This window comes from Oxyura jamaicensis, chromosome 2 (assembly GCF_011077185.1).
Source record: "Oxyura jamaicensis isolate SHBP4307 breed ruddy duck chromosome 2, BPBGC_Ojam_1.0, whole genome shotgun sequence".
Lineage (NCBI taxonomy): Eukaryota > Metazoa > Chordata > Aves > Anseriformes > Anatidae > Oxyura > Oxyura jamaicensis.
Window position 1 is genome coordinate 1,883,755 of NC_048894.1, and position 17,452 is coordinate 1,901,206.

General features: G+C 47.2%; 1 protein-coding gene across 8 annotated transcripts in view; it reads left to right on the plus strand.

The window, feature by feature from the left end:
- Positions 1-17,452, plus strand: part of ALS2CL (ALS2 C-terminal like) — a 60,479-nt gene that overhangs the window by 17,052 nt on the left and 25,975 nt on the right. For 2 of the 8 annotated variants that reach the window (XM_035319644.1, XM_035319641.1), the window contains exon 2: positions 17,313-17,421. In XM_035319644.1, the coding sequence (XP_035175535.1) occupies positions 17,316-17,421 (106 nt within the window). In that variant the 5' untranslated portion in view covers positions 17,313-17,315. Of the gene's footprint in view, positions 1-548; positions 573-6,986; positions 7,113-8,880; positions 8,905-16,616; positions 16,641-16,757; positions 16,905-17,312; positions 17,422-17,452 lie in introns of those variants that run through there. The other 6 variants (XM_035319646.1, XM_035319642.1, XM_035319640.1 and 3 more) reach the window with 6 other exon arrangements.

The window sequence follows — 17,452 nt, forward strand, 5'->3', positions numbered from 1 at the left end:
TGCTAAATATTTGGCTCTGTGCTGCGGTGAAGGTCAGGTGGTAACAGCTTTGGAAGCAAGGTGATGTTCAGTGTCTCTCTCCAGAGTTTGGTGTTGGGGTATTTTGTAGGGATGGGAGAGGATGCACCCACACTTAAGACACAGGACACTTTAAGGAGGCTGAATTCAGAAAATCCTGCCATCTTTGCATCTGTAAAACAGGAACATTACCAATTTTGTTGCCTCACAGAGACAAATATTCACAAAGTCACCTGGGTGTGTGACAGGATCAAGGCTTAATGGTACGATTCACCGTTGGACAAGGTGCCTTTGTTTCCTCAGCACCATGTCTCTGGGCTGTTGGATTTCTGTGGGTGACATGCCTGGAGGTTATAGGTGGTTTCCAGCCCCACGGGACAGGACTGTGCTATCCCCATTGAGGCACTGAAAGGAGAAGTCAAATGTGGCCATCTTGGTGGTATGGGAAGGTTGCTCCAAGGCAAGGAGAAGGCCACGGAAGAAAGGTCACCTCCTCCTGGTCTGCTCTGCCTCTCGGGGTGGTTTTGTAGTGAGTTGTTGCTTTTACTGCTAAGGTGGGTTGCTGATGGTTCTGGTCTGTGCTGCTATCCCACAAGGGTTTGGGAAACCGGGAGGGATAGGAGTGGGGGGATGACTAGGCCAAGTCTTGCTTTGCTCTCCTGATTTGCTCTTGTGCTGGCAACCCCTTGTCATCTGCTCCCACGCTGCTTGTGTCTACGGGTAGGGAAAGCCCTTCCCAGCCCTCCCAAATGAGAGGGTGGCTTTGTCAGGTGGTACAGATAAAACCCAGCGGGGTGATAAGCGTGGGTCTTGGCCACAGGTCAGAAACATCTCGTGCATTGGGAAAGAAAATGTAATTGATTTCTGCTCTACACCCTCCTTCAGTGAGGCTCTCATGTACCCACGTACCCTTGATCCTCTTTCGTGTCCCCACGTGCCAGCCGCCTCTGGCTATCGTGTTCCTCTGATCCACCGATGGGCTGCATGTGACAGAGCTTGCCCAGGAGTGGGAGGAAGGCCACAGCATTGCAGCTGGGCTTGTGACACCGAGCTGAGAGCATTTGGAGGAGCCCTGGTAAAAGTCACCATCCTCTGCGGCCAAGCGCTGGAGACCCTGGTGCCGTTCCCCAGCAGGGCTTTTCTGCAGCCCCAAAGGACTCATAAAATGGGCTTGCTTACCTCACTGGTGTCACCTCTCTACTCCAACCTAGTCAAATTCCACTTTGTTTTAAAGCCTGAAGGGTTATAATCATTCTGCTACAATGAAAAAGCATTGCAATGCTTTTTTTTTATTATTATTATTTTTTATTATTTTTTTTTAGTGTTGTACTGTTTTCTGGAAGCTCACCAGCCAGCCACTGAAAGGCTCCCAGTTTCAGCTACCTTTGCCCAAAAGTAGTAGTTCTGAGCTGAATGATGACAGCTTCGTGCTGCCATAGGAATGGAGGCCTCTTTTTTTGCCAGTTTTCCTGTTTTCTGGCTTCCTACACGTATATCAGCTCCTATGTAACGGGCTGACTGCCAGAGGCCAGTGTTTGTTTTCCTCTTCAGCAAGGCCTTTGGCTGGACAAGCTAGTACAGAGCAACAAATAGTTTTGAATCACGAGTCACATTTTACTCCTGTAAATAAGTGGGCATCATGGGTTTATTTAAAGAAGTCTTCATTGTTTCTATGTTTGTTATAGAAAAGTAATCATCAAATAGAGTTCTTGTGCCTCTCAGCCTGGCCAGCTGGCACTGTAGAAGGTAGACGCTCTATGGATAGGAATTTCTGATCTGTTTTGTTCTGTGGAGTGAGAATTAGAATTGCTTTAATGACCACATTAGTCACGTAACTTCATGTGGTATGGTGTCCCAAGTGCACTTGTACTTGCCTTGGTCATGACGAGGAGCTTGGTGCAACTGTAGAGGTGCCCCTGGTCTTCCCAAAGTGTCTGCAAGCCATTTGGGCCTCCCAAGGTCCTGAGAGCAATGCAGCACCCTGACTTTTTGGCCAGATACGAGCATCCTGATGGGCCCCAGTGAGGCAGGCACTACCACAGGTTACATGGAGGGAGGTGTGCCTTGATATGATAACCATTATCGCCACGGGGTTGTCCTGCCTTCACAGGCTCATCTTCTGCCCCATGTGGGATGGGGGGGAACGGGACCAGTTGGTGCGGCTTGGGACCAGCTGCTGAACAGTTCCAGCACCACCTTGCTGCAGGTGGAGTTTGTCCAGCGGGGTAAGGAACAGGCACAGCTTGACTAACAGGCACAAGGAGACTAATGCATGTTATTCTTGGACACCTTTTGGTCCTTTGATCGAGATCAATGTTTAGTCCATTATACTGACGGCCAGTGGGCTCCTATTGTTTGTTTGTTTGTTTTTCCCCCTTTCCAGCTCTTCCTTACCCTAAGGAGAACCAGGGGTTGGTGAAGGCCATTCAACTTACACTAAAATGTGTAGATTAGGCGGGCGGACTTCTAGGGATCAATTCTTTTGACTCTCCAAGCTGAGAGCCTGTATGGGACCAACACTGTCACATTTAGTCTGAACCTGAGCCCTGTCTAGCAGACAATGAGACTGGAGGTTGTAGGAAGAGTCAGCCCTGTAACTCTTCATGGGGCTTTTTGACCCAAGGAAAGATCTCAGTGTGGAATATACGATTTTTTATTATTATTATTATTTTAATGTTTGTGCCTTTTCTTCTTATTCTTGTTCTGTGCTGGTCAAGCTCCTGGCCAGTCTTGCGTTGGAGTATTTCCCTGGTCTTGTCTGATGGTCAGCTCCATCTCGAGTGGACGTCAATACAGATGCCCACACGTGACTGTGTGTTACCTGAATTCTCTGTGCATGCTGATGTGAATCTGGAGAATTCCTAAAAGTGTTTGATTGCTGTACTGGTTTGCTAGTGAATTGTTGCTCAGATGTAGAAAACATGTCTGTACTCATTGTCGATCCCAGTTCTGTACCTTGTTTTCTAACCACTCCTGCCTTGCATACCTCTCTCACCCTTTAGGGGAAAAAAACTTGTATTGACTCAGTGAAAAGAACCAGGACAAGTTTGATAATCAAGGTTGTGAAAGTCCTTTTGCATGAGATATAAATAATTACACACATCTAGCTACCGTTTCCATGTGTAGTTTCCCAACAGCATGCACAAATGCCATGTTTCTGGGCTTGCAAGGCACGGGAGTGAGAGTACGTGCTTGTGTCTGAAATCCAGCTCTACATCAGTCTCCTGGGTGAGTGAGTTAGCGAAATGCAGCTCATTGCTCCTTGTTGGGGTGGGTGCTGTGTCAGATCTGACTAAGGCACAGCAGATCCAATGCAGCCCCAGCAGCTATGACTTCCCTGCCAAAGCCTCAGACAGTCCCGGGGCATGCCTGCAGGAGGGCGACAGACACATCGAGTTGGTGCTGGTTGGAATACAGACTTGGTGCCATCTGAGGCTTTTATTCCATCTTGAATCTCTCAGCTCTTCTTGCTTTGATGTTGACGTTCATCTGAAACTCTTAGGATACACTGGGAAGTGGTCAAAACTGCTGATTTTTTTAAAACAGGAAGGAAAGGTGAACTATTTGATACTGAGATTTATGCTAGGGGAAACTTTCATTTGGGGGGAAGAAAATATTTTTTCACATCTTCAAGCAGCTTTTGCCCAGGGGTAAGCAGGAGCCGAGTGCCACTGTGACAACTGGAGGCTGCAGACTGCTTGCTGCTGCTCTGGGGCATGCTTCAGTAACCCCGTATCGGAGCTGGCAGAGTCAAGGATATTCTTGTTAGCTGAGTGAGTCATAAGGCAGCTATTTCCAGCATGGTTGGTTCTTGTAACATGGGCTGGTATTGCCGTGGTGATAGAAAGCCGTGCTGGCCAGCAGCGCTGACTCAGCATCTCGGGCCTCAGAACTCAGGAATGTGCCCAGTTTCCGTGGAGGAACAGGGGCTATAAATAGGCTTTCCTTAAAACCAAACCAAAATGACAGCGACAACAAAACCCCTCCTTGATGGAAAATGGCACTTGTTTCAGTGAGGCTGTGTTTGAAGGACTGGAGAGGTTTTTCTCACCAGATGTAATCTAGAGGGAGATTTGTTGAAGGATCCCATTTCCACGGCTAAAAACCCAAAACACAAGGAGCAAGGTGAGCTTCTCTTAGTTTTCTTGATCAAAGCAAGTTCTGTATTTCTACAGGGGCAAGTGCTTTTAATTACCACAGATGGCTGAATGCCAGCTTGGATGATCTTAGATGATCTTACAGGTCTTTTCCAACCTAAATGGTTCTGTAACCCTATTTAAGGGCAGACCTGTATCTCTCAGTGACAGCACACTTGGTGCTACTACGCTACAACTCTCTCCCCTGATCCCTTGAGTGATGTTTGGTCATTCCTAGCGATGGTTTTAAGCCTGGCTTTAATTATCACTCCCCTGAGTGATGCCTGTGAGTGCAGGAAACAAAGACTTACAACTGTGGTCAAGCAGAAGAGCAGAATATAAAGCCTGAAGCAGCTGTCGCTGCTGGCTGGAGACAGAGGAATGCTGGTGGCATGCCCTATGCTCCCGCTGGAAATGATAGCACACGCTTTGTATTTGAGATCTGCGGCTGCAGATAGCCAGAGACAATTTCATTAATAACAATCTGGTCAGATAATGGAACTAGACCTGATGGGGAAGATTTTTAAAGACTTCCACGGAAAACCACTGGCACAAATAAAAATTGTTGGTAGAAGAGGCTTCAGAGAACTCCAGGTGTGGACTCCTTTTGACAAAATGAGATAGCTCTGGCTTTCAATGTGTCCCTGATTTTTATTTTTATTTTTTCCCCAGGCAAAAGTCTCTTGAGTCTACCTTTTATTTTTTTAAAAAGGTGAAAACAGATCTGTGGACTGCATGGATGATAACTTGCCTTGTCCACATGCAGGAAAGATGTCCCAGAGCTGAAGTGCAGAGGCAAATGTCAGGGCTTGGGACTTCTGCTGCAGTGCTATGGGGTTATGGCTAAGAAAAAGCCTGGGGGTCTCAGACTGAATGTGGTGTCTTTGCCATCTCTGTGCATTTCAGGAAAACTAGCTGAATGGCTAGAAACAGGATCCTGATAGGAAATGCGAGCAAAAGAAAAAGAGATGTCCAAAAGCAAATTGTTATACCCTTCTGTCAGCGGTTTCTCACTACAGCTTTACCAAGCTAGAATCAAAAGGAATAATGGGATTAAACCATGAATCCGAGACACACCTGACCAGTTGTGAATTTCAGCTTGAGTCCAGGTCTAAATGCCCTCAATGGGTTGAACCTGAAGGTTTTAGCTGTGAGGTGGGCTCTACATCGTCCTGGCATGGAGCAGTGCTCCTGGACTTTTCACGCAGTGCTGCCGGGGTGCTGGGGTCCCCAGACTGCATGATTGGTGAGAAAGTGCTCAGCAGTGTGATCTCTGAAGCCCTCTTTGGAGGGCAAGCACAATCATAAGCACCGTCAGGGAGAAATCTCTGTTCATACAGAATCTGGAGGCTGGAAAATTCTCCTGGCCCCTCAAGCACCTGTGCAAAGACCTTGGAAAGACTTGAGGCTCAAGTGGTCCTAAATGGCAAGGTGCCCCTCTGCCATCTTTTCCCTGGTGGGTGGGTGCTTCCTCAAGATGTGGGGAATCTGATTTCGTTCCCAACCTTGTACTGTCAGAGAAAGGTCTGTAATGGTGCTGGAGCCTTGATCGTCAGCTCTCTGCTGTCTCAGCTTGCAGAGCAGGTAGGAGGCTGGTGCTGAGCTCATCACTCGCTCATCCTTTCCATTCCCTTGGCCGCATCCTGCCCTGGTATGTATCATTCCCCGCTGCATATGGGGCTTGTTGCTCTGCCTTCCCCTGTCATCCAAACTAATTCAGTGAGTTATGGGCACGTCCCATCCAAAAAAGACCTGGGAGTCTGGGAAAGCAGGAAGGAAGCCAACACAATAGAAGAACCTCTCCGAACAAAAGGTGATCGAGGCACCTCTTGTCCCCTGCTCCACCCTGTGCATCCTCACCGTACGAAGCCGACTCATCCTCATCCCTCTGCCCGCAGTGAGTGCCACGAGCTTGGAAAAGTCCTTGAGGTCATGTAGCCAGGGAGGAGGAGAGCCGCTGAGTCGGAAGATGTCGGAGGGCCTGGGGAAGAATGGGGCTTTGTTCATGCTCTGATGCAGAAGGGGAGGGCGTGGGGCTGCTGTCGGGCTGCGGATTTAATTTTTCCTGGTGCAGAGAGTGAGTGTGCTGCGGGGGCTGCGGCTTTGGCAAAACGTCTTTGATAAAACATTTGTGGGGACTTGCTAATTGTGGACTGATTGGAAAAACTCGGGGATTGTGCTGTAGGAGAGCTCCTATAGGTGGGCTGGGTGGGACACTCGGTCAAGTGGTTGTTTTTGTATATTTATTTTTTGTTTAATAAAAAGAGGGGGAAAATTATTGCTGCTGGCTGAGGGGTAGCAGAGGACAGGCTGCATGCATCACATGCATCACATGCAGCCTGTCACAAGCTCTCAACAGCAGGCTCTGAATGGCAGGAAACGTCCCGTTTCCCAGGGCTTCCGCCTGCCTCCTGTGGGCTCCGGCAAGTGCAGAAGTTACGAGAGGAGAGAGACCGGCAGAACGAGGAGAAACGCAGAGGAGCTTCACTCGGCAAACGGCTATGGAAATGCATCGTAGGTGAAAAGAGATCAAAGCCAAGCACTGCCACTGCACACAGGAAAAAAAAAATATATATATATATATAATTATACATATCCTGTTGTTTTCAATTGCAGTTTCCTGTGTTTTAACTTTTCTTTCAACACATGCTGCAATAGCATATCTCTCAATCTTTTTTTTTTTTTTTTTTTAAAAAAAGAGCAAATAACAAGTAATTGCTGTAGAAACCCCATTTACGCGGGTTTCGTAACTGTCTCTCCGGGCCCTGTGGGTGTCTCAGTTAATGAACAGGCCCAGATTTGTGTTTCGGCAGAGGAGGCGGCTGGACGTGGGAGGGAGCGGTGGGAGGGGAGAGCGGCAGCTCCGGGAGCTGCGGGTATTTCAGGACTCGGGAGCTCGGAGGAGCTGCTGCTGTAGCACTTAGCACAGGGGAGTTGTAATTGGCCGCCTTATGCGAGGTACGTTGCTCTACGCGCTGGTTATTTTTGGGTTTGGCGACCCGTGTTCGTTGGTCGGTTGTGTTCCCATTAATCCCGAGGCTCAGGTTCGCGTGTAGCATAGGAAGGGTGTGAGATCGGCTGTTGCAGGCTGAAGGGGGCCATTGAAGGTGGTGTTTTGTGGATGAAACTGAAGCAGCGGAAAGCTTGGGAGTGTTTTCTGAAAGCAGAAATCATACCTGTGCAGGTCAACACAGGTGTGGAGTGCATTTTTCCTGGAGTGCAAAATGCACGTGCATGCACCCCGTGCTTCGCCTGGACAACACGTTGGCTTAAAGGAGGTGCATCATCTTTAAGTGTTTAATTCCTAGGATGATCCCGAGCCATAAAAGCCTCTTATTGCTCTCACCTTGTTGCTCTCACCTTATTGCTCTCATCTTGCATCTCAAGAAAGAGATGATGGAGAGCACATGTGTGCAGGGTCCCTCTCCTGCAGGCTGCTGTCCTGTCCCCTGTGCGTTGGGGCTCACTCCTGATCTTACGGAGGGATTTTCCACCTGTGCCAGGTGAGCAGGCAGCCTCCCCTGGCAATGCAAGCCTGATGAAGCAAGGCTGGAAACGGTATGTTCATGCTGGGTTTGCACAGCTTGCCTGGCGGAGTAAAGAAACCAATACCCAACTAATTAGTCACGGCGAGAGAGGCTGATAAGCTTGCCTGGGTTTCTGCAAGGCAGGGAAGCGGTCGAAAGCTTGCAGGTGGTTTAGGTGTTAAGTGAAAAGTCTGGGTCAAAGGCCCAATTATGGGGGAACAGTAACACACTTCAGGCTTCTTAAAAGGACCAAACAAGTAGGTGTTTAGAGCCAGGAGAGGAGGAGCTGCAGTTCATAGGAGGGATTGTTGTTTTTAAGCTTTAGCTTGGTTTAATTTGGACTTGAACCAAAGCTGTGTCTCTTTGTCTGTGGAAATTTCCTGTAGCCAGGAAGCTTCCTAGACCTTGCAGCTGTTTCCTCGACTTCGTTGTGTCATTACTGCAATGACTTCAACTCCCAGTGAGCTCCAAGACAAGACTTTTGAGGATTTAAAGGAAAATAGGCAGAACTGTCTGTCAAGACCCTGCTTTTGACTTGGTAGGGCCTTTTGGAGACAAAATATATAAGCACATTCAAGAGAGAAATGATCAATTTGGGTCCATTAGCAGATTCTAGGAACCAGTAGGGTTTGCACCCTTTGAGATCCTTAATTCAACAGCTGGTTGTTTGGGGAATACAAGGGGAATGGAGCTCAGAAAAAAGCCAAGCTCATGTTTGTTGCTCTTAATGCCAGACTAGCTGAGCCGCTGGCCTGACCTGGCCGGGCATTGTTTACATTCTTGTTGAATTGCAAGAGGCTCATGCAAAGCACTTGGGGCTCAACAAACAGGAATTTTATTGTGAAACAGTTTTGCTAGGACTTCTGACCAGCTCTTCAGGTCATCAAAAGACCTGGGCTTTGGCACTCAAAGCGCCTCAGTGAGCTGTGGCGTCTTGGAATGATGATCAGAGGTTAGGGAGAGCTGGTGACTCTGTGCAGGTCTGTTCTGCTTTCGCTGGCTTGTAATTTGTCCTCCAAGAGCACCTGAAGGCTTTGATTAAACACTGGGAACTTCCTACTGCACCGAGCCTTTGGTAAAGGCCTTGAGCTCTAGAGACAGGAGGAGGAAAATTTGGCAGCTGCTCAGTCGGGCTTGGTGTAAATGTTCCTGGCCGGGAGACAGCTTAAGGAATCCAAACAGAAAACAGAGAACGGCTGAGTGCAGGGATGACACTAATCCAGGCAAGTCTTTTTGTCTCTGTTCCTCTTCCTTTGTACGGGCTTCAGCCCTGCCCTGTTTCTGGCAGGTATTGGGGATGTCGTGCTAAAGGGTTTGTGTCTAGACTTTCCTTGAGCCACTTGGTAGGGCAGATCTGGGAGGTCCTGAAAGTGGCATTTCATCATGACACCTCGATACCTTTTGGGTATTATGCCTCGAGCATAAGCAAATGGACTTGATAATCCTTATGGGTCCCTTCCAACTCAGGATATTCTATGAAATGTGTCTGAGATGGGAGGAGAGGGCAGCCCTGCGATGGATCTGGAATCTCCCTTGTGAATGTCTGGTAAAGTCAGCCGTCTTACAGGTGACTGCTGTAACAATTTTATGATGGTCCCATCTTTTAGCACAGAGGAAATGAAAGGTTCTCTGGTCCTACTCAATTTCTGGAGGCCCTGAGTGGAGGGGATGGAGCAGGGTGGTGGTGTTACTATACATTGAGCTCCATCTTGTCCACGAAGAATGGTACCATCAGCTCTCCCACTGTCCCAAGGGACACTGCTGTGATACACTTTGTGCCTCTAGGTTGTTTTAAGGGTTGTAATTCCATCTCATACTCTGGGTCTGACTCAAAACTGCTTTGATCTAGATGGTAACGTATTCTGAAAGTCAGATGTGTAGCACCTGTGTAATTTCTCTTGTTTTTTGAGGCCCATTTGCTTTGGAACAGAAGAGTTGGCATATAGGGAGTACATGGCCAAGTAAAAAGGAGCTCCTGTTCCCAAAGCTGTGACACAAAATTGTACAAAATTTCCTATAATATTCTCATTCCAATGGTGAATTATTGAATTCACTCTTTTCATGATCTCCTTTCCTTAGATACCCCTAGACAACCTGCAGCTACGTCACATCTGGCTTGAAGTTTCAGCTAGCAGCTCCAAGTCATTTTGTTTTGCATATCAGTTGCAAGGTCCGAATAGCTCTGCTTCCACTTACGAATGCTGCTTGCAAATGATAATGATAATGGGAGGTACAGGATCATAAGGGATTAAACCACTAAATAAACATCTCACCTGCGTGCCTTATCATACTTGCCTCACTATTTACAGCGGTTAAATGATATCCCCATTGTGGTGAGAGTGATCTTCTCTAGCCTTAGCTGTCAACAAGTGTCCTATTGGAGCTGTTTAATTCTGTAGCTAGAATTAGAATTTGGACCAGGCACGTCCAAAGGTCCCTTCATCTCACTTAGGCTGAATTAAATTGAGTTCTCATGTGACTCCTATCTTTGTTGGTTACAAAGGGGGTCTGAGGTGGGTAGCTCAGCATTTGGACAGCCAGCAGGGGCCAGAGGGGTTTTGTCTTTTTGAGATCAACTATAATTTTCTGTTTGTTTTTATCAGCCTTGAGAGTGAGCTTCCTAAGGAAGAGACATGAACTCCCAGTTTGGGAAGAAAGGGGGGGGGGGGGGGGGGAAGTTGGGTGTGTTAATGTTTCTGTTCCCCGTTTTTGAAAAAAACAGGGTTTTTTGCATTCCCTGTTTTTGAAGAAAAAAAAAAAAAAAGATAAGCATGCTCACCCATAGCTTCCTGTTTTTCCTGTTTTGAAGATGGACAAAGACAAAAGTCCGCAGAGGGGAAGAAAAAACAAAACAAACACAAAATCCTTCTGCTTCAGCTGAAAAATGAATTACTAACATTTCTGCAGAGAGGGCTGATAACTTGTTTGACTTAAGCTCCTGGCTGCACACTGTTACCCTAAATCTGCTGAAATTTTAACTTGGTCCATGTTTTTACTACCTTGCATTGTTTCATCTCAAATTGCCTGAGGTCCTAGCATGGAGGCGACCAACAAATGGTTTTATGGCTGATGCATAAAATCAGCAGTACCAGGTCAGGCTACCTCTCCTCTGATAAAGCAGAACATCGTGTCTCTCCAAAAAAACTGGAAAGGGCTGTGGTAATACTTCCTCCACATGTGCTTACCTCCTCAGGGACTTCCTGGGCTGGATTTGATGTCTTTGTTTTTATTAGCTTTTAATTATTTTTTCCTCCATGGATTTGTCCAGCTGCTTTTGGATGCACGTATAAGACACTCATAGCAACAACATACTCTTGTGGCAGTGGCTTCCACACTTTAATTAGAGGTGGTGAGCAAGGTGGGTCATCATACTGGTTCTCCTGAGCTGGCCCCATTGCTTGAGGGCAGAGGAGGTTGTGCTGTGGTCCTAACATATCTCATGTGGCCTCAGCTCTGTGGGAACCTGGACCAATAGCTCGAGGGTCTTGTCCTTGGGGAGAGTCTTGATGGGTCTGTTCTTTTTCCTGTGTTTTCAAATAATGTTGTGAATAGTGTCCACCCTCTTATGGTTTTGCTGCTCAAGAGTTTTCCCTGGTTAAGAAAAGTTTGAACCAGACCCTCTAGTTCCTTCGCGCTCAGACTTCTGCTGGCATCTGCACATTCCCTGTATTCTGTACTAAAGTTTAATCCAAACAACTACTACCTCTTTTGTTCTCCCCCTCCTTTCAATGCTAAGGGCTGTACTGGGATTTGGGGTTGTATTGTCTTTCTGCCCTATTTACTCCCAATTACTTCTTTCACGATGTGTGTTTTTGGTGGCTATGTGAGGTGGCTCCAGTAAGTTGGTTTCTAATTCATCCTGGGGCTTGACAAGACAGTCTGAACGGGAGCATTCACTCCAGAGTGTTGGTGTTGGTTAAACAAAGCTTGGAACTGTTTTTTCTGCACGACAAAATGGTCTTTGTGCTGGCCTGAATGCAGACTCAGCTGGAGCGTGACACGTGAGGGAAGATGTCGTTTGGAAATATAATTAGCTGCATGAGGAACTTGGTCCTTAGAGAAAAAGTAGCAAAGGTTAGGATTGAAAGAGGAGCAGTGTCTCAGCACGGGACACCAGAGTTTGCTCCCATGGCCCAAGGAGCTCCTGAATTTATAGACTCTGAGCTGGCACTGCTAATGAAGGAGGATATCCCATTCTGCTTGTGGGCATGTTTATATGCCAGTACATTAAATAAAGCTGGGGAAACTGATTTAGGCTAAAAAGTAACGTGACAAAGAAGCCTAGGTCCAAGTTCAAAGTTTTCCTTCATTCTCCTCACATTAAGATGAACCCTTATGCTAATACATTTTTTCTCCTTTAAAAAAAATAATTAAAAAATGGTCACGAAGAGACAGGTGTTGAGCTGAATGAAGGGAGGAAACATACTTAGGTCTATGTTCATTCAGTTTAAGGTCCCTATATTTATCTCAAAACATCACTGTGATGTGACAGAAAGTGTTGATCTGTAATACCTCAATCTGACAAATTTAATGGCAGATTTTGTGCAGAACTGTATGGTATTCTACTCTGTGATGTGCATCTTTTAGAACTTTACACTGCATGGGGTCATGCAAAGGAAAAGTGAGTTGTTAACAGTGGGGAAAGAATTGTGTGCCCTGGGCTCCTAGAAGAGAGTGGTTTGAAAGCCCCAGCAAGCTTTTTGCTTTCAAATGCTTCAGGCTGCAAACCCCTGCTAAGTGGAAGGGTATTTACCAGTCCAAGTGTAAGTGTTCATGCTTTATATTGCATCCTCAGAGGGATTTAGTAGCTTTAGTGACAAGCAATGCCATTACCAGCATGAGAGAAAGTGAACTGCAGACTGAAAGGTGATACCTAGAGAAGAGTTTAGGATTTACTCCGATGGAGAAGTATCTTTAGTACCGCTTGGCTTCAATTTAGGCTGCTTTTATTTGCTTCCAGACTACAGCTTGAATTATTGCAGCTTTATCCCTGGACATGCTCTGTAGCAGGATGGTATATCTTGAGCTATGTGGACATAACTTGACTGCCTCTCAAAGGACAAAAAAGGGAGAACTTGTCCTGTTTGAGGAGTGGATGTGACAAAGCATGAGACAGACCTTATTTCTGAGGCTGTTGGTAGTAGAAAGATCAGGAACTGAAAGGATGGAAGAGGTTGGAAGAGCTTCAGTGGTGCAACGTCCCTTAGGACAGCCAATGCAGGGAAAAGGAAGAGTTTACTGGGAGGGACTACAGCAAAATGTGGTCATGGCTCTTACATCCCAGGCAGACCCCACAAAGCTGAAAATGAAGCTCAGCAGTTCACCAAAATGTCTTTTTGCTTGGTTTCCTAACCGTTCCACCAATTTCCTCCAACTGGGTGTAACTTCCTGTTGTGGCTCCCAGAGAGATGTGCTTTGCAGTTGCAATGTGCAGTTTTGGACAAGACCCTGCTGAGGACAAACCCTCCTCCAGATGATCCAGGCTGCTCAGTCTGTTGGATGCTCAGGAACTGCTTACGTTGGTATTAGCTTCTTCTCCATCACCCTTTGTTCTGCCCCCGTTGTCATGCATGGCAGACAGGCCAAGAACACGACAGGCCTCAGACGTCCAGCGACTCCCACAGATGATGTTTCTCAAGGCCTTTCTTGTTTCCGAGTGAATACTGCTGCTTGTGTTCCTCCTCTAACTGCAGACATGGCTTTCCTGTACCCTCATGTAGGCAGAGGGAGCAGAAACATCTTCTGTTTTGGAAAATGTTCTCCTAGAGATCTTGCCATTCCTCATGGGAGTCTGAAGCAGGTGGGTGGCTGCGTTTTGCCAGTGGGAGTCTCCATCCTATCAGGCCCTATGGACACTTTCAGGGATCTCCATCCTAACAGGAAACCTTCTGATTTTTGCATGTAAAACCAGCGGCTGTCATGCTGTGCACAGGGGGCACACATCCTGCAGTCCTGTCAGAGGGGTGCACCGTCTTTGGAGGTCCTGACACCCCACCAACAGCAGAGCCGTGCGTGAAGTTCAGAATAAAACCTCCTGAATGGGCTTCATGGGTGCTCTGCTCAAGCTTGCCCTGCCCTTCCTCAAACACAGAATTACAAAAAAAAAATAGGCAGGGGGAAGGAAGACAGTGTGACAGCCGGGTCCCAACACCCAGCACCACGGCACTTGTTCGGTTTTCAGGCGTGCAGACGTGCAACGTGACCTCTGCATGCCCCAGACTGTCCCAATTGCTTCTTGTGTGCCCTGTGTCTGAGTCAACATTGGTTTTGTTCACACAGTGACGAGCTTCAACTCCCCTCTGCCTGACTGAGCTGGAATACGTGTGCAAGTGCTGTTTTACGGAGCTGATGGGGAAAGCCTGGAAATGATGTCTGAGACTCATGCTTACCTTATTGGGTGACGGGATGTGGCAACTTAAGTCTTTTTGTGGTGCCAGAAGGGCTGTTTTGAAACCTGACTGCTGCCAGTTATTCAGCAAATGAGCCTAAACTGTTGTGTCCGGGATGGAACTAGCCCACAAGTTTCCTAGGAAGGTCAAGTACATGATTACTACAAAAAAGAAAATCACAACCACCACCAAAAAACACAAAACCCACCAGTAAAACCCACCAGTACCACCAAAACACACCAAAAATGCAACAAAAAAACACACACCATGTTAACTCTGTATTGGGTTATAATAGAAAAGACAGTCCACAAGCTTCTGTTTCTTGCTGTTAGCTTGGGTGTCTGTCCAGTGCTGCTGTTGAAGGGGTTTCTCAGCCTACGTACTGCACCACAGGGATGCTTTGGGGATGTCCCAGTAAAGTCTGAGCTTGGGACTTCATGGGTGATCGGATATAGCATCTGCAGGTGGTCTGAGAGGAGCAGCTCATGGTTGGAAGGAGCAGTGCATCCAGCCCAGTAGGTTCCCCCAGACACCTGGTAGGACTCCCCTGGTCATTTCAGTGCAGAAATAACTGGATTAGTCTTAGGTTGGTGCAGTGATGTTCCTTTGGTGTTGCACGTGTGCTCCTCAGCCCCCTGGCCATGGCCTATCCTGGCTGGTGGAGCAAAGCCGTGGGTATCTGCACCCTTGCTTTGAGCCATGCAGCTTGCATTAAGCCACCCGTATGTGATGGTTGGGTGGTTTCTCTGCCTGTTTTGATATGAGAAGAGTTAGGAAAAGTCTTTCCGAGTCTGGCATCTAACATCCATTCTTTTTGTTCAGCCCAGATTAAAACTTGTTCTCGCAGAACTGAAGGACCAGGTGGAGAACAAGCCCCTCTACAACAGAGCTATCTTCCCTCCCTCTCCAAAAAAAAAAAAAAAAAAAGAGAGAGAGAAAGCAGTCAGGCATAAAAAATATGAAAACCCACCAGACAGTTACTCAGTGATCCTATTAAGTCATCCTAATACCACCCCCACTGCCTGCCTGCTGTTCTGCTGAAGCATTTGAAAGCACAATGCTGTCACATATCCAACCTGATCCTTTTTCCCTGATTAAGCAAGCTACTCGCACTTAGAAATTCACAACAAGCTCGAACGCTCTCGAGTACCTTTGAGAAACAACTTTATCTTTGTGTCTACAAGACAGGGTGATTAGTGGTGGTGGAAAATAAACTTTACTATCTGGCCTGTCCTCCTGGTGCTGTGGGGTGAGGGCTGTCTGGCTGCTGCTTTGTTTTGCCTTTTTCCTGGTTCAGTTGCTCTCTCTGGGAGGGGCGAGGAGGAGTCTGGATTCCAGCGTTTTGACCTGGTTGCATGCTCAGAGCTTTCCTCTGGGACGATTCAGCAATGTTGCTGCAAAAAATAGCCTCACAGTCACGTGGAGCTTGATGTATGAAAACTTGCGTACTAATAAGATTAGGGAATTTTTTAATGCTTCCCATTTTTCAGGCAAATGAAATTTAAGAGGCAGGGGTTATGAAGGAGAAAATAATGTCATTCATCTATGTAGTATGTAGTTGTGTTTGGACCTCAGAAACCACTTAAAACCAGGCCATTTAACCATCCAATATTGCAAAATGTCCCTTATTCCATGGTGCTGTATCACCCCTGGCTCTGGGCTGACATGGAAAGAGAGTTCCTGAACAGGGTTTGGTGAGTTTAGGGAGCTCAAATGCTTGTGTAGCAATGAACCCAGCCTCCAAGAAGCTTAAAAATGAGACGCTCCCACCTAACCTAGTCACCCAGGGGAAACTTTTATAGCCCATGATGAGATGTTCAAGGCATTTCTTCTCATGAAGTGTAAATAGTAGGCTTAGGCTTAGATGTCTGACTTCTGGACATCTCAACATGAGAATGAGTCTCGTCTGCTATCTACAGAAATCAAGGCAGAGGCTTAGGATGCCTTAGAGTATCCCGCCAGCAGACAGACTGAATTTAGCTCTTGCTGGGGACGGTGCAAATATGCTAGTTTCATCTCTATTAGTAAATAAATTAGGTCTGGCTCCATAGCCAAGTGGTTACGGCATAACCTACGAACAGCTGAGCTCTCCTCACCTCCCCAACCTGCGTGGCTATGTGCAAGCTGCCTGTTTCAAATGGTCCCTTGGCCATGTCTGAGCATTGTCTGGGACTGCACTAGTTGGCACACATCAGAACTGTGCCAAAGTCTGCCACCAATTTAGCAATCTTCGCAGCATGATGCCAGCACTCATTCGCTTGCTGTTGTGGGTGTAGCCTTTGAGCCTGCACTCCAGCCAGGCCAAGGATATAAGTGGACAGACCATACTCAGCCCCTTCATTTTGCTGTTTTGTTTCACAGAGCTGAATGAGTCTGAGTTGTGTGTTATTCCTCTCGGTTAGTATCAGCTGGTTCCGCCCATAGTGTTTTCACCACCTGGGCTTTTTCCAGATTAGTCTCCCGTGACGTGCTATTAGCTGGCTGGTACGCACTTCCTCTGATACGTTTCTTTTGGGAGGTGAGGCTAGGAAGGAGGAAGCTACTGAAGCTACTGGAGTGTGCTCCCATGGGTTTGTTGATTTTTTTTTTTTTTTTTTTTTCTCAGCACTTCAGTTGAAGTGCTGCCCACTTCCACTTTAGGCAAGCTGTCCCTTTTGACACTGGAGTTGTGACATCTGACCAGCAGTGCAGCGTCCTGCTCAGGAAGGAGTAACACCAGACTTCTGTTCCTCCAGAGGGCCGGACGCTTTGCAATGGCTGGCAGGGCTTTGCAGCTCCGTACAATAGCTTACGATGCCAAAAGGTGCAGGCTGAGGCACGCAGGCAGAAAACTGGTGAGATACAGGAAGAGATGCTCTGCTTCGTCTTTTGTGCTACCTCAGGGACTTCCCTCTGGGAGACTGAATCTGGCACTAAGCAAGATTAACACACAGTGTGAAGTTTAGGGCCACCTCGGCCGCATGGAGAAGTATCGTGGTCAATGTGAGAAGTTCTTCAGCTGGGGCATCAGGAGAATGGGCTGTAGTCACAGTGGTCTTCTGTGACACCACCTCATCTCTCTTGAGCTGTCGGGTTTCTGTTTCCTCTTCTAATATTTGTAAATGCTGTTTGAGGACAGCAATTACATCTGCGTGTGAATGCTGCCGAGAGCAGGGAGGGCTGAATGTTTGCAATGAGTGCCGAAGCCATCAGTATGGATAGCCTTGCAGGGACTTCACATGTGCCTTTTGTGTTGTGTCCAGGACATGTGCGCAGCTGAAGCTACTGCATCGTTGCTCCACACGGAAGAAAACTTCTCGGCATGCCTGGCACGGATAGATGCCCTCGTCTTCAAGCCCCTGCTCCAGGCAGGTAGGTTGGAGAAGACCTTTGCCTCTAGATT